General features: G+C 51.3%; 1 protein-coding gene across 2 annotated transcripts in view; it reads left to right on the forward strand.

Moving 5' to 3' along the window:
- The window catches only part of RIMS4 (regulating synaptic membrane exocytosis 4), a 60,943-nt gene that overhangs the window by 39,264 nt on the left and 5,775 nt on the right, over positions 1-15,904 (forward strand). For both annotated transcript variants that reach the window (XM_058562635.1, XM_058562636.1), the window contains exons 3-5: positions 13,263-13,375; positions 13,674-13,775; positions 14,386-14,525. In XM_058562635.1, the coding sequence (XP_058418618.1) occupies positions 13,263-13,375; positions 13,674-13,775; positions 14,386-14,525 (355 nt within the window). The remainder of the gene's footprint in view (positions 1-13,262; positions 13,376-13,673; positions 13,776-14,385; positions 14,526-15,904) is intronic.

The following is a 15,904-nucleotide window of genomic DNA, read 5'->3' on the forward strand; positions in this document are numbered from 1 at the left end:
GCCTCAGGCTGCTAGGGACATTGACTCAGGGCCTCTGGGTTGTCCCCATCTTCAGAAGGGGGGTGATGAAGCAAGGAAGCTCCGAGGGAGAGTGTAGAGCACAGACTCTGCTGCTTGGTTGCTAGGTTTGAATCCTGGCCCCCCCACGCACCAGCTGTGTGATCCTGGGCAAGCCATCTCTCTGTGCCTCAGTTTCCTCATCTGTAAAATGGGGATAATAGTACCAACCTCATAGGGGTGTTATGAGGAGTAAATGGGTCGATATTCACAAAGAGCATAGGACAGAGTTTGGCAGGTAAGTGCCCTGTATCAGTGTTGGTAAATACAGAAGGGGGTCGAGAGGGGCTTTATTATGATCATTATTGTTTCTTCTTTACTTTCTTAGTTTCTTAAATCCCAGTTGGTTTTTAAAAACATATACTACTGCTTGATAAGGAGTTTCACATACATCAAGTCATAAAACACTAGGTCCAACTGGCTCCTCGCCAGTGTTTCTCTCCACTGGCTGTACATCAGAACCACCAGGAGCTTGTTACAAATACAGATCGCAGGGCCCCGCATCCAGGCTGCTGAATCAGGGTTTCTGGGAGTGGAGTCCAGGAACTCCATTTTTAAAAGGATCCCTGGGAGAAAGAAGACCAATCTAGACTGGGGGTTCTTATCTTTAGAGCAATTATGGACCCCTTTGAGAATTTTGGGAAAGCTTTGGGCCTGCTTTTCCCTGACAAGTAGATGCATGAGCACCCTAACACACACACTCATTCTCACAAGCACAGTCATACAAACACACTCTTCTTATAACTAAGGGATTCCCAGATTCCCCTAAAACCCATCCATGGCTCTCTGGCAAAGAAACTGTGATCCAAAGTGACTTCCCTATTGTACAGATGACCAGGGCACTCAGAGAGGTTGAGGAGTTGCCCTGGATCACACAGCATGTTGATAGGTCTGGAACCCAGGAGTCCTAATTCTCAGCCGGGGCCCGTTCCGTGAGACCACATCGCTTCATTGTCTCAGACATCCTCAGCCAGGGAGAGATGGGGTGTCAGGATCTTTGTCGAGCACATGAGGAGATGGGCTTGGAAAAGTTGAGTGCCATGCTGTGCAGTACAGTAGACACTAGACACATGTGGCTATTCCGATGTAAAGTAATTAAAATTGAATATTCTGTTTCTCTGTCGCACTAGCCATATTTCAAGTGCTCAGTAGCAACGTGTCCAGTGGCAACCATATCGGACAGTGCAGAAGTAGAATATTTCCATCGTTGCAGAAAGTTCCATCGGACAGCGCTGGCTTAAGTGGCTTGTCCAAGGGCAGACGCCCACTGAGGGGTGGGCCTGGGGCTCAGCCGCCACCTTCTGCTCCCTTCCCATTTCTGGCCCTGCTTCGCAGCTGGGGCCTTCTGCTGCCTAAAGGCCTCGCTCCCCCACCCCTCCTAAACTGGGCATCTCCGACCTCTCTGAATGGCCTGGCCTCGGCAGACGCTGCTGTTCCACCCACTTCCTCGGGAGACTTTCCGGAGGGCGAGAAGAGGAGGAGGACAGGCGGAAGGGAGAGGAGGAGGAGGAGGAGGAAGGGAACAAATTCTTCTTCAACCTGAGAAACTTGGCACGGCAGCAAAACTTGGAGGAAGAAATCCTAGGCATCTGGGTGGCTATGGGCCCCTGCTGAGTTTCAGGGGGTCAGGAGATTTGGATCCTGGTTCTGGCTCTGCCACTGATCCCCTGGGTGGCCTTGGGCGTGTCACTTGGCCTCTTAAGCTTCAGGAGGCTCGTAAACATCTTGTGTATTGGCCTCACGGGCAGGTTGGAGGAAAAGATCACGGAGAAGGCAGCGTGCCATGAGCAGCAGCAGGGGGTCAAACCCATGTCCCGTTTCACAGAAGAGCAGATGGAGGCTCGGAGAGGCCACATGGCGTGTCCTAGGGCAGCAGCATAGGAGGGTGTCGTGGGTAAGAAATGAGATGATGCCTGCACGTGACAGGTGCTTAGGAGGTGGCTCTTGTCATTTGCTGTAATGTGCTTTAAGGGACCAGAGAGTCTGGTTGCATTACAGAGAGGTTCCAAGCCAGGACTTTGGACAACCCTGGTTTGTGCCTCATTTCTGCTTCTTAGTGGCTGTGTGGCTTTGGGCAAGTTACTTTACCTCTCTGAGCCCAGTTTCTTCATCTATAGAAAGGGGACAATAGTAGTACAGACCACTAATAGAATTGTGAGGATTATGTGAGTTAATATGTGTAAAAGCACTTAGAACAGTGACTGGCACATAGCAAGCATTATTATTATTAGCTATGATTATTGTTGTTTGTTGTTGATTCAGCCACTGTTAGTTGGATATTTTGCTTCTTGTGGCCAGTTGCATCCTAACAGATACAGTGAGCCACCCCTTGTGCAATCGTGTCTAGAAAGTGCTTAGCGCAGAGCAAGAGGATCAATGTTGGCTGTGGCTATTATGATTATTAAAAGGTTTGGGGTTGGGTGTCTTGAGCCCAGTTGAGGAGGGATCAGGTGGGTTGGAGGCTGCTGTGTCCAGCAGAGGGGAGCCTTGCCCTCCCGAGAGGGGCTGAGTCTTGGTGGAGCCCAGCCAGCTGCTACCACCCCACCCAACACTAGGGCAAGGGAGGGATGTAGAAAGGACAGGTGGGGACATTGAGCTGTGGTCGGTCTCTTTGTTCTGGAGGTATTTTGGGCTCTGGTGGGACCCAGATGCCAGGCTCTGAAACAGGAGGGGGTGTGACCGTCCTCCCCCTGGGCTCCTGCCAGCACAGCTGAGGCTTACAAGGAGCCAGCGCGCTTGAGCAGCCCCCGCAAGCCTGTGGCCCCTGGCGCCGTGGGTCCGCCTGTGCACTGGATCACCGGGCGTGTGTGTTCCTGCAAGTGGGCGCAGGGGTTTTCATTCAGCAAATGTGACCGAGCACCCACAGTGTGCCAGACATTGGGCTGCACCCCTCGCAGACCCTGCCTTCCTCTGACAAAGCAACCAGCAGTTAGGTGAGAGCTAAAGGGCAGGCCTAGAAAACTTTAGAAATACTGCATCCTATCCAGGTCTTGGGGCTGGGGAATGGGTTCTATGGGGTATCCCATCCTGTCACTGAAGATCCTTGGGCTCCAGGTTACACAATGCCAGCTAACAGTGACCTCAGCCCTTGCTGTTCAAAGTGTGGTCCACAGTCCAGCAGCATCGGCATCGCAGGGGAGCTCGTTGGATCCCCAGGACCAGACCCGAGATGCAGCATCTCAGGCTCCCCCCCAGACCCACTGAGTCAGAATCTGTACTTGAACAAGATCCCCTGGTGCTTCGTGTGCACGTTAAGGTTGAGAAGCCCTGGCTTAACAGTGATAATGTTCCAGAGCCAACACTCACAGAGCACTAGCCACGTGCAGGCACCATGCTGAGGGCTTTACACGTATCAACTCGTTTGATTCTCACGACAACCTGATGATGCTGGGCCTGTTAATGTCCCCATTCTACAGACGAAGAAACGGAAGCCAAGAGAGGTGAATTACCTTACCCAAGGTCGGTAAGTGGGGATTCAAATCCAGGCATTTGGAGTCTGCCCTTCACCATCGCACTGGACTCTTGCCCTTATTTAATGGCTGCATTTATCAAGATTTCTGGAGGTGGACGCGTCCACCACGGTTTAGTGGCTGGATGATGCCATCAAGGACCCGAGTCCCTCCATCTCTTCCCTCCGCAGGCCTCAGCATGTTGGACCAATTGTGGTTTTTCCCCTGGGGCTGGGGAAGGGCTTTCTCTCCCTGGGCCTCTTTCTGTCTGAGTGAAAATTGGGGTTCTGTATGCTAAGGATGGAAGGGGACCACTGTGGGTTTGGGAGGCCCATCTCCCCCAAAGGGAGAGACTCCAGCCCCCTGAGAAAGGGCCACAAGAACAAGGCCTGCTGAATCCTGAGATACTCCTGGTGACCATCTGCTTTAGTTTGGGTTCCCCGGGACCAGACCCGAGACATGATTCGAGTGCAAGTAGTTCACACTGGGAGGTGATTCCTGAAGACCATGATGGAGGAGCACACGAGGGAAACAGGGCAAGGGAGGCCTCCAGTACCATGTGCTTTAAGAAGGCAGCTGCCACCGTGAGCAACCAGAGCCTGGTCCTGATGGGGACTCTGGGAGCCAGTGTGGAACATGCGCCTGAGTCGTCCCCCAGGAGGTGAGGGAGCTGAAATATTTATACTCCGACTCTCATCAGTTACTGGTAAACAGCTGCTCCCGATGAACTCTTCTGCCCTTCCTGTGGCGCCGTGGGCCCCAGGGACCAAAGAGATTCCTCGGGGGCCAGAGACATGTAGGCAAAGGAACGCAGGTACTGCAGTTAGACATCAGCGAGCACTGACGTGGGGAGGGTCAGGGGATATGGGGGTGTGCCGCAGAGCCTTCTACCCTGTGGGAGTGCACAGCTCCACCATCTCCCGGCCGCCCAAACCGGAAACCTGGGCTTCTCCCCGACAGCTCCCCCCACCCATACGCCACATCTAATCCATAATTGGGCTCCACCATTTCACTCCTGTCTTTGACTCCATCCATTTCTCCCTCCCCACCCCTCTGATGAGGCCGCTCGTCACTCTTGCCTGGATGCCTGTAAGTCCCCTTTTTGGTCTAAACTCCACAGTCTGTCACTCAGCACTTATTTCCTCTGACTTCTGCCAGCCTCCTTCAGTCCCCAACCATGTGCCCCCCACCCACCACCCGGAACCTCTTACACTTCCCTCTGTCTCCCCTCCAGGCCTTTGCATACTGGCACTTTGTTTCCTACCCTGCTCCCTCTCCACCCTCTGACTCATTCCTCCCCCAGATCTCAGCTAAGAACGGGCACATAAGCTTTCCGTCATGTGCCAACTCCAGTTAATTGATAGTGGCTGCCTGGAGTGCTGCGTTGAGAAGGATGCTGGAGCCCAGTGCAGGCTTGCAGGAGTGCTGAGGTGGATTGGCAGTGTCTGGGCGTGGACGGGGAAGTGGAACAGCGCCGTCTACCTGTTCTCTGACTGTATCAGCAGCTCCCACAGCCCTTTCTTCCCCCACCACAGCACCCATCACTGTATCATAATTGTCACATGCGTGTCTGTCCCACTAGACACTGAGTTTGGTGCCTGCCCAGCACGGGGCCTGGCCCACAGGTGGTGCTCTGCAGGTTTTGATGAACAATGGGTAGGTACTGTGAGCAGAAGCACACACAGTCCACTCCTTCCCGCCCTCCCCAGTCTTCTTTGTCACACAGGATGCAGGGCCGCAGCATCCTCTCTGTAAACCTGAAGCTCTCAGAGCCGGCTCCCAGCACCCCTCCTGCCCCTTCCCTCTGCCCCTTGTTGTCCTGATGTGACTGGGTCATCGATATCCAGCTCCCTGAGTGTCTGGGTCACTGTGCCCACAGCCCGGGATAGCAGAGTGTGAGCCGATGGCAGGGCCACTGCACCCGGGCTCAGGGTCTCATTTCTGCCAAGGCTGTTTCCCTAATCACCAAGGGCCCAGGAGGCCAGGTGGGTGGTCAGAATCCCCTGTCTGTCCCCCATCTCTGCCATTAGCAGAGTCGTCATGCCTGAAGGAGAAACCAGGACGGATGTAGCCGTGGGCTGGAGACGGGGATTTGTTTGGTTTTGTTTTATAAGCACTAGTATTTGTTGAGCATTTGATTGCCAGATTCTAAGAAATTTATCTCATTTCATACTTACAACAGCACTGAGGGGTATCCGATTGTTGTTTATTCCTACTTCCCCAAGAAGGAAACCCAGGCTCTGAGCGGTGAAGAATGTCTTTACAACCAGCGAGTGGTGGAGCCAGGATTCAAATCCAGGCCTGCCTGACCCCAAACCGTGGACTGCAAATCCCTATGCCCTGGGCAAGGCCAAGGTCCCCTCAGGGCACCTAGAGACAGGATAGCAGAGTGGTTAAGAAGCTGAACTCTGGAGCCAGACTCCTAGGGTTCAAATCCCACGTCTGCCACTTACTAACAGCATGATCTTGGTTGGGTTACTTAACATTTCTGTGCCTTGGTTTTCCCTTCTATAAAGTGGATATTATATAATAAGTACCTAGGTTCTATTGATAACCTAGTACTATTAGTGCTTGGATCATGACAAATTTTTGATAAATAAAAATAAATCAGATGCCTATCTTCATCCCCATGAGCCACACTCTCAGGGCGGGGGAGGGGGGTGGTGGTTGGAAATGTCTTGAATGCTTGAGAAGCTGGATCAGGATTGTGTGATGCTATGGATCCTGGCATACAGTCAATTCTGCTACAACGCTTATTTTGAAAACGCAAATTTGTTCCAACACGATTGAAGTATTAGGGAATAGAGTCCAGCACAAATTTCACCTTTGCTCAGGTGTGATTTCATCCACGAGCAATACTAGGTGAAGGCAGAAAATTGCACCCACAAAGGAATACACAAGACACACACACCTCGAACATCTACCCGCTCCCTCAGCTCCTGCGTGTTCTGAGCCACACCCATGCACGCCTGGTGTTACAACTTTCCGTTCCGTTTCAGACAGCCTCCTTCACCCCTTGCAGTAACTCACAGGCTGCAGTCCTGCTGACACTCACTTCCACAAGTAAACTCAGGCCATCTTCAAGGTAAAGTGCCATATTTACTGTAGTATTTATGCATACCTTAACCAGTTAACATGTGTAAGACTGTGCTACCATTTTTATTATGTTCCTATCTTTCTTTTTGTTTTTTGATGTGACACTGACATAGTTTTGGGGTGTTGTGCCCCAACCCTGTTTTCTCCATAACCTTTGTAATTTTTATTGCAGGATTTTGTGCTGCACAGTAATTTTTAGGAGTGTTTATTTCATGTTACAGCAGAACTGACTGTATTGTAGGCTCAGCAAGTCTGTGGGAAGGTAGATGGACAGGCGGACATGTTGGGACAGGTGGTGAATGGATGAACAGAGAGCTCATAAACTACGGAAACCTTCAGAACCACATAACCCATAATCACCATGAGGGCCGTGCAGCCTTTTAATTTCTGATGCAGTTGAGACGGGTGATCCATCTGGAAAAGAGAAGAGTCAAACCCCAGAATAACCCATTTACTTCTTAAACCATCCAGAGCATGGAAAATCCAGGGGCCAAGCTGAGCTCAAAGGTTAATAATGAAAGACAAATGGGTTTCAGCTCCACAAACAGAGCTAACAGGATGTGAAATGCAGGAAATCTCATTTCACCATTAACACAAAAGAAAAGGCCAGTGGAACCAGGGTTGTAATCTTGTTTCAGGCCTCTGCCTCCACCCACATGGCGTGTGTCCTGGGAGGAACCAGCTGCTGCAGGCCCCCCATCCCCACCCCCAGATGCCCTGGGCTTGGTCTCAGCACCCAGATGCTGCACTGCCTAACAGGTCTGGAATCAGAAGTGCCATAAAAAGCCACAAAGAGGCCCAGGCTCTTCCCAGGCTGGGCAGCGGGGACCAGCAGGCCGTGTATCTCAGTCCTTTATTCATTCAGCAGATACTGTGTGTTAGGCCCTGTGCTAAGCACCTTGCCTGCATTATCCCACTGACTCTCCCCAACAACTCAGCAAGGCGATTACGACCTATTCCCATTTTATACATTGAGAAAGAGCAGCTCAGAGAGGTTACGGAACTTACCCCAGGTTGCACAGCACTGGAATCCAAGGTCTGTATTATGCCAAAGTCCAGTCTTAACCACTATATTTTCCCAGTTTGGGACCAGCTGAAGGGTTTGGCAGTGAACATTTATTGAGTTCCTACTGCATACAAGGCATGGTCTAAGTAATAGCAAGTATGTGGCACTTAATAAATCAGCAAGCTTTGTCCTATCACTTTGCGAATGGATCCTATGAGCAGAGATTTTCGAAACATTTAAAACTGGTACAGCACAGGCACCCACCCATGAAATGGCTGCACACTGTCCGTGAGGGAGGTGTGCTGTCATTTGCAGATAAGAAGAATCAAGTGCAGAGACACCAGCAGCTTGCCAGAGGTCACACAGCAAGCAGTTGACCAGTGAGGAGTAGAACCAGCTCTGACTTTGTATCCTCTGCCTTTCGTCCTGCTCCAGGGAAGACCCTGAGGTGGAGGGCGGTGTCAGATGCAGCTGGTCCTCTGGCCAGCAGGGACCTACCACCACTTTATTCTTCCTTCCTACAGCCCCATGGAGGATGTGATAACCCATTTGGGGTTTCTGGGGCGGCTGCCTGGTTCCTTGGCAGCCGGCGAGGCACCCTGGGATGGGAAATCAGGCAGCCGCCCAGATATTATAAACAATTACTGCTAATTACCAGACTGCCGGTTCCCCATTGTCTGCTCACAATCCCACCAGGAACTGAGGAGCAGACAATGACGATGTTGGAGGAAACTTTCAATTGCAGGCTGCAGACAGCCTGGCTCTGCCTGGGAGGCTGGGCCCCTTCGGTGACTTGGAACCCAAGAGGCACTGCCATTTCTCGGGCTTTTTGAGCCCAGAACCTCCTTATAAAATGGAGCCTGGACCTCCCCAGATGTCCAGGAGGGTGGGGTGGAAAAGAGACGGGGGCGTGCAGGAAAGGCAATGTCACCAGCTGCGGGAGAGTCTAGGTCTTAGCTTTGGTGCTGTTCATTAAGTGTCTTTGGGTTTGCAAGAATAATGGGTACACAGTTCCATCCCCAGATATTTCAGTTATTTTTCCCTTTCTCTAAGCACTTTCTCTCTGACACTGTTGCATAATTGTTGAGATAATGGATTCAGAAGCCCAACTGCGTGGATTCGGATACTACTCTGCCTCTGCCTTGGTTTGGCACTGTCTCAGTTGCGGCGGGAACATATGCTCCTCCCTGGGCATGGAGGGACACACGGAGCCACAGACTCTCACAGGTTCACTTGACAAGATGCCAGGCAACAGCCATTTCTGCAAAGCATTGTGCCCTTTTCTCGGCTCCCTGCAATAAGAAGGATGGGCACAAGTCCCCTCTGCGTTCAGATTCCCCAAACCTGTCTGGTTTCCTGTCATCCCTCAGCACCGCCAGCCCAGCCCAGGGACCCAGACCTTCCTCGAGGATCCTCCAGCATCCCAGCTCTCTTCCCTCCCAGCCTGACTTCCTCTGCTCTCCCAGGCTGGGGACTGTTCGTTTGGGGGCTGGGCAACCTGCTTTTGCACCTATCCTTCTAAGTCTGTTTCTTCGTAGATTTGAAACTCTAAAAGCCAAGAATCTGACTGTCGTGTTCTCTGCATCCTACGGGGTCATGCCTTCTCTGAGGCAGTAGACGTAGAACATGCCTGGGGGGCAGGGGGGCAGGGGGTACTAGGAAATCGTGAAAATGAAAGAGCACTCAGGCTGAAATGTCAAATTACTATCCTGCCATCGACTCTGCCGATAACTTCAGTAAAAACAGAATTTATTGGAACAACGCTGGGGTATCTCACATGGTTGAGGGAGGAGCTGAGTGGCCAGGACTGGGTGGTAGTTTTGGGCTCTTGGCGAGGGCAGGCCATTCACATGGCTCAGTTCTCATGACTGTAAGTCTCTGAGATTCTCTTTTTTATCTCCCAGAGAGTCTTTGTTTGACTGAGCTTGGGTCTGGTGTCTCCCTGGATCCATCAGCTCTGGCCAGGGGACAGGCTCACTGGATCTGTTTAAGTAAAGCCAGTTGCTGTAACCAGCCTCTTTAATCAATGGCTTAATAAAAACGTTTATTTCTCGCTCATGCAAACTTCAGTGCAGGTGTTTCTGGTCATTGGTCCCAGGTTTCTTTTCTCTTGTGGTGTCACCATCTGTAGTGCCTTAGGACCCTCTGTTGGAGACTCTGATGGGGGAAGAGAGAAGAAGATCGTATGTGGAGGTTTTTTTGTTTTTGTTTTTTCAATTGTGATAAAATACACATAATATGAAATTTATCATTGGAACCATTTTTAAGTGTATGGTTCAGTGGTATTAAGTACATTCACATTGTTCTGCTACCATCACCACCATCCATCTCCAGAACTCTTTTTCATCTTGTTCGAGTGAAACTCTGTACTCATTAAACAGTAACTTTCCATTCTTCCCTCCCCCAGCCCCTGGCAACCACCGTTCTGCTTTCTGTCTCTATGAATTTGACTCTACTAGGTACCTCATATAAGTGGAATCATGCAGTATTTGTCCTTTTCTGACTGGCTTATGTCACTTAGCATAATATCTTCGAGGTTCATCCATGTTGTAACATGTATCAGAACTTCTTGTTAAAGCTGGATAATATTCCATTGTATGTAATACCACACTTGGCTTATCCATTCATCCACTGATGGACACTTGGGTTGCTTCCACCTTTTGGCTATTGCAAATCATGCTTCTATGAACGTGGGTGTACAAATATCCCTAAGAAACCCTGCTTTCAATTTTGGGGGGGTATATACCCAGAAGTGGAATTGCTGGATCATAGGGTAATTCTATTTTTAATTTTTTGAGGAACTGCCATACTGTTTTACATAGGGCTGCACCATTTTATATTCCCACTAACAGTGTACAAAGATTCCAATTTCTCCACATCTTTGCCAACACTTGTTATTTTGTTTTTTTAATTTTGTTTTGTTTTGTAATTTTTTTCCCCCCAAAGCCCCAGTAGATAGTTGTATGTCATAGCTGCACATCCTTCTAGTTGCTGTACGCGGCCTCAGCATGGCCGGAGAAGCGGTGCGTCGGCACGCGCCCGGGATCCAAACCCGGGCCGCCAGCAGCGGAGCGCGCACACTTAACTGCTAAGCCATAGGGCCGGCCCAATTTTGTTTTGTATTGGATGGTAGCTGTTTTAATGTGTGTGAGATGGCACGTGGGAGGTTTTTATAGGATAGGCCTGGAAATAGCCGTCACTTCAGCTCATGTCCATTGGCCACTCTTAGTTACAAGGCTGCGAAATGGATTGAGCTATGTCCCCAGGAGGAAGAGGTGAACGTGTAGCATTAACCACACTCAGAAACACACACCAGGTGGGCTTCCAGGAGCCCACCCCGTGCATTGGGACCAGTCCTGGACAAGGGGAGGTTGTTATGTGGCTTTTCCTCCTGAACCTCAGCATCCTTGCATGTCAACTGGATGAAATCATGCCTGCTTCAGTAGACCCACTCCAAGGGTCACACCAGAATGTACAGTCCATGAGGACAGGGCTTTGTATTGTTCACTACTGTATCCCCAGAGCCTGGAAGGGTGCTGGCACAGAGTAGGCCCTTGGTACTGAGGTACCCAACCTGAGGTGTGTGGGCAGGGGACTGGTTGTGCCTCATTATATTGTCTATACCTGTTTCTTTAGAAGCAACAAGTTTGCCCAGCAAAATAGTAAGTTCTTTGTGTACAGGGTCTTCTCTTGTCCCTTCCCGCAGCTTAATTGGAATTTTGTGCATAAAAGTGCAAAATACTATTGGGTGACTTGAATCGGGAGGTAGCCGGCTATAGCAGCTAGCACCGCCATCATATGGACCTCGGGCAGGTGTCTTTCTCACGGGGCCTCAGTCTTCTAGTCTGTGAAATACGGAGGGCTGGATCAGAGAACATCCTCCTGTAACCGTTTGCTGAGCAAGTGGGTGGATCCTTTGCCAACTGTGAGGTCTTGTGAATTAATGAGGTGTAGTGGCAGTCAGATTTGGTTCAAGCACCCGGAAGCATGTCTAGACTGAAGAGCTGGAGGTGGGAAGAGAGGACCATGATTGAGTTATCTCTGACGGACTTGAAAAAGGTAAAATAGAGTGGTTCTGAAGTAGAAGGGGCACCTGTGCAGGGTGGAACCAGAAACCCCGCCTCCCTTGGAAGCTCCTCCTGCTCCTTCAAAGCAGAGATCCCAGCAGGTTCCCCCAGAGGGGAGCTTTGGGGGCAGCGCAGGGAGCTCTCAGGGCAGGAAACAGCATGCAGTGCCCTTGAGGCCTGAGGCAGTTTCCTCCACCTGCTCAAAGACCTCCCCGGCTGCTGCTGTGAAACCTGGCATGCAGTAGGTGCATGTTAAAAGTTAGCTGTTATTGGAACATGCCCAGATGGAGAGTTGCCTGGGATTGGTGTTAAAAGTATCATATTCAAGTACTGACTGCCCTGTGAGCTCTGTGGCTTGAGTCTGGGCTGAACCTGCGCCTCCTTGTTTGAATAATGGTGATAAAGGTGAAAAGCCGACCTCCTGTGGTTGCCGCGAGGATCAGATGAGAAAACGGGTTGCGAGTGGTTTGCTCCTAAAGATAATCAGTACATCACGTGGTACTTAGTTCCTCATCTCATTTAATATACATAAGAGACCTAGGAGATGGGAACATTATTATTCCCATTTCAGAGATGGGAAAGAAAAAACTAATTAAAACTGGTTTCAGCAAAATAATTATTGTTGTTACTTATGTAACCAAAAAAAGATGGAGTACTTGCTTCAGGGAGAGCTTGATCCAGGAGCTCACACAGTGCCACTAGTTTGATGGCTTCATTCATGGACTCCAGATGGTAGTGAGGGAGCTGTCAGAAGCTCAGTCTTACGTCTCAGGTTCACATCTGGTGGGAAGAGAGTTTCTCACTCCCCACCATTCAAACAATGCTTCCCAGCTAGATTCTTGTGGGCTGAATTGGGCCACGTGCCCATCTCTGAGCCAATCACTGGCCAAGGGAAGGATGCCCTGATTGGCCAGGCTGAGCTCACGAGCCACTTTGGCTTCGCTCTGCCAGGAATCAATGCCTTGGGGAAGAGACTCCCCAAAGGAGATTTTAGATCTTGTTCCCAAAGGAAGGGGAAGTGGACATTGGGCCGCCCAGCAGCAGCAACAAATGCTTATCTCCAAGGCCAAGCCACTGGTCCTGTGCATCTCAAACTGTCAGGTGCAAACAAGTCTTCTGGGGCTCATGTTAAAAGGCAGACTCTGATTCAGCAGCTGGGCGGTGGAGTGGGGCGCAATCCTGTTTCTTATTAGCTCCTGGGCGATGCTACTGGTCTCTGGACCACACTTTGAGTATCATGACACTAAACCATAGCAGCCAGGCACGGACAAGCATCATCTCCCTCGATCCTTACAACCACCCCAAGAGGCAGGCATCACCATACCCATTGCATGGAGATGGAACCTGAGGCTCCGCAAGGAGAGCTAGGAGAATGGTACAGGACACAAAGCTAAGCCCTAGAATTTTGGCATCAGAGCTGAGATTTTAGGGCCATGAAGATAAAAGGACAGGTCTGCCTGAGGCTGGGTGATGGATGTAGTCGGAAATCGCCGTGGAGTGAGGGACGGTCCAGAGCTGACTGCCTGAGTCATCAGGATCCTCGGTCAGCCCCTGGGATGTTTGTTTTCGTCTCATCTCTTCTTGCAGCCTTAACTATGGGGGAGTTTGCCTGGCCTCAGACGCCCAGTTCAGTGACTTCCTAGGCAGCATGGGGCCGGCGCAGTTTGTGGGCCGCCAGACCCTGGCCACCACGCCGATGGGTGAGTGCCCCAAGACTTGTTCCAAATGGCGGAGGGGGGGGGGTCCCACCAGAAGCCCTGCATCTCTCCCTCCCTCTCCTCTGCCTTGGCTCCATCTGCTGAGCACCCAGTCTGGAGTCTAGTCCACACCTGCCAGCCCTCAGCAGGGCCCAGGCACTTAGAGTGGGAGTTGGTTCTGGTCTTGTTTGGGGCTGGGAGCAGGGGAAGGAGATTTCATCCCTAAGCAGAGAGGAGGACCTGAATCCTTGATTGGGCTTCTAAGCCACTTCCCACTCTCATCTCTTGGGGCCTCTTGCAGGGGACGTGGAGATTGGCTTGCAGGAGCGGAATGGTCAGCTCGAAGTGGACATCATCCAGGCTCGGGGACTGACAGCCAAGCCAGGATCCAAGACACTGCCAGGTGTGGGGCTGCCCTCCCCTCTGCAAGGCAGGGGTGGAGGTGGAGAGGATGTCCTGAGGGGTGTCTGGGTCTAGAAGAAAGAAAATTGGGCCCAACTGTGGCGACCCCTCTGTCCCAACTCTAGTGACTCACGTGGAACTGGTGATGCAGGGTTTGTTCTGGGGACCCAGTTGAGATTGTCGGTTGACCTTGTCAGCCTCCCCCACTGGACTGAGCTCCTGGAGGGCAGGGACCATCTGTCCTCTTTATACCCCAGTGCCTGGTAGGGTGCATGGCATTCAGTGGGTACTCAGCAAACATTTGTTGAGTGAATGGCTCAGCAATGGGTGTATAAGCTACGGGAGGGGTGGGCGGGGCAGGGACAGAGAGGAAACAGGTGAGTGAGCAAAGAAAGGGGGAGGCAGGCAGGACTACCCGTGGGGGTGGAGTAGGCCCCACCCAACCCTGGCTGCACCCCACCCACCACCCCACTTGCCCCTGTTGCCTCCTCCCCAAACCCCATGGGGGCCCTCCCGTCCCCAGGAGTGGGTAGGCAGCCTCCCTCTGCTGCGCCCTTTGCCCACCATTTGAAGCCCAGACTAGAACTTACCCCACTGGCCTCTGTCCCCAGCGGCCTACATCAAGGCCTACCTGCTAGAGAACGGCGTCTGCATTGCCAAGAAGAAGACCAAAGTCGCTCGCAAGTCACTGGACCCGCTGTATAACCAGGTGCTGCTGTTCCCCGAGAGTCCCCAGGGCAAAGTCCTGCAGGTGAGGGGCAGGGGCGTGTGTGTGTGCAGTACCAGAGGGAGATGGAGGCGCTGCTGGGCAGGCCTCACCTGGAGGACATGGAGCACTGTGGTGAATCTGAGCTCCACATCTGGCTGTGGGACTTGGAACAAGTTCCTTTCTGAGCCTCGGTTTCCTCATCTGTAAAATGGAGACACTAATAGTACCTCCTGGTAACATTACTGTGGCAGTGAAATGTGTGCTTTGTGCAAGAAGAGTATTTGCAAGTTTTGCCTGTAGTAAGTGCTCTACAAACGGCTGCCATCATCATCACCATCATCATCATGACCGTCACCATCATCATCAACCTCTGAAGGCCAGGGGCTTGGCCTGGAGCACAGTGATAATAGACCGGGAGCCTGGGGAGGATCCGGAGAGGTGTTTGGCTCCCTGGTTGTTAGGAGGATCTTAATGGTTACTCAGAGCTGGAGCTAGAAAGACCTGCCCCTCAAGGGTGTGGGCAGGGCCCGGGTTGAATGCCTGCAGGAACCCTAGGCCTGCTCTCTCAGAGCTGCTGCGTGGGCACCTCTGGCTTGTACCTCAATTTCTTGCTCCTAACCTGGGCAAGCAAAGCAAATGAGGGTGGGCCAAGGTGTTACAACTTGCCAAGACAGTGGGACTTTGCCAAACTGGGAAGCCCAGGTCCTGACTGGGGCAGTTTTCAACCTGTGTGTTGAGACCCATCAGTGAGTTGTGAAATCAATTTAGCGGGTCTCAACAAGTATTTCTTTTTTAATGGAATAGGAAATAGGAAAGAAATAAGAATAGGAAATAGGAATAGGAAAGAAAACATTATCACTCTCAGTAAGGTAAGTCTTATTTGGTGAGGCACTCGCTTCAATTGTGAATCCCACGTGTGCACTGGGTGATGATATAATTGTCTGTCTTACTGTATATCCCTGTCAAAAAAGTTTGGAAAAACCCTTCTCGTCTAGAGGCATTCACATACAATTTAAAACAACCCGAAGACCAGCTGGGCCACATCTGGCCCACTGGACGAAGGTTTGTGTGTTCTGGCCTGAGCATCTTTGGAGAAGCACATCCATCTGGGATGCGGAGGGGGTGGGGAAACAGAAATCTGACCTGGGGTCCTTGCTGCTGAGCTCTCTGACTAACGTCAGAGCAGGACAGACCCACCGCCAGTGAGCTCCAGAATGCCAGTTGTATCAGTCTGCTAGGGCTGCCATAACAAAGCACTGTAGACTAGATGGCTTACACGGAGTTTATTTCTCACGGTTCTGGAAGCTGGAGTTCCAAGATCAAGGTGTTGAGGGTTGGTTTCTTCTGAGGCCTCTCTCCTTGGCTTGCAGATGGCCACCTTCCTGCTGTGTCCTCACATGGTCTTTTTTCTGTGTGCGGGC

The sequence above is a fragment of the Diceros bicornis genome, chromosome 19, assembly GCF_020826845.1.
Source record: "Diceros bicornis minor isolate mBicDic1 chromosome 19, mDicBic1.mat.cur, whole genome shotgun sequence".
Classification (NCBI taxonomy): Eukaryota; Metazoa; Chordata; class Mammalia; order Perissodactyla; family Rhinocerotidae; genus Diceros; species Diceros bicornis.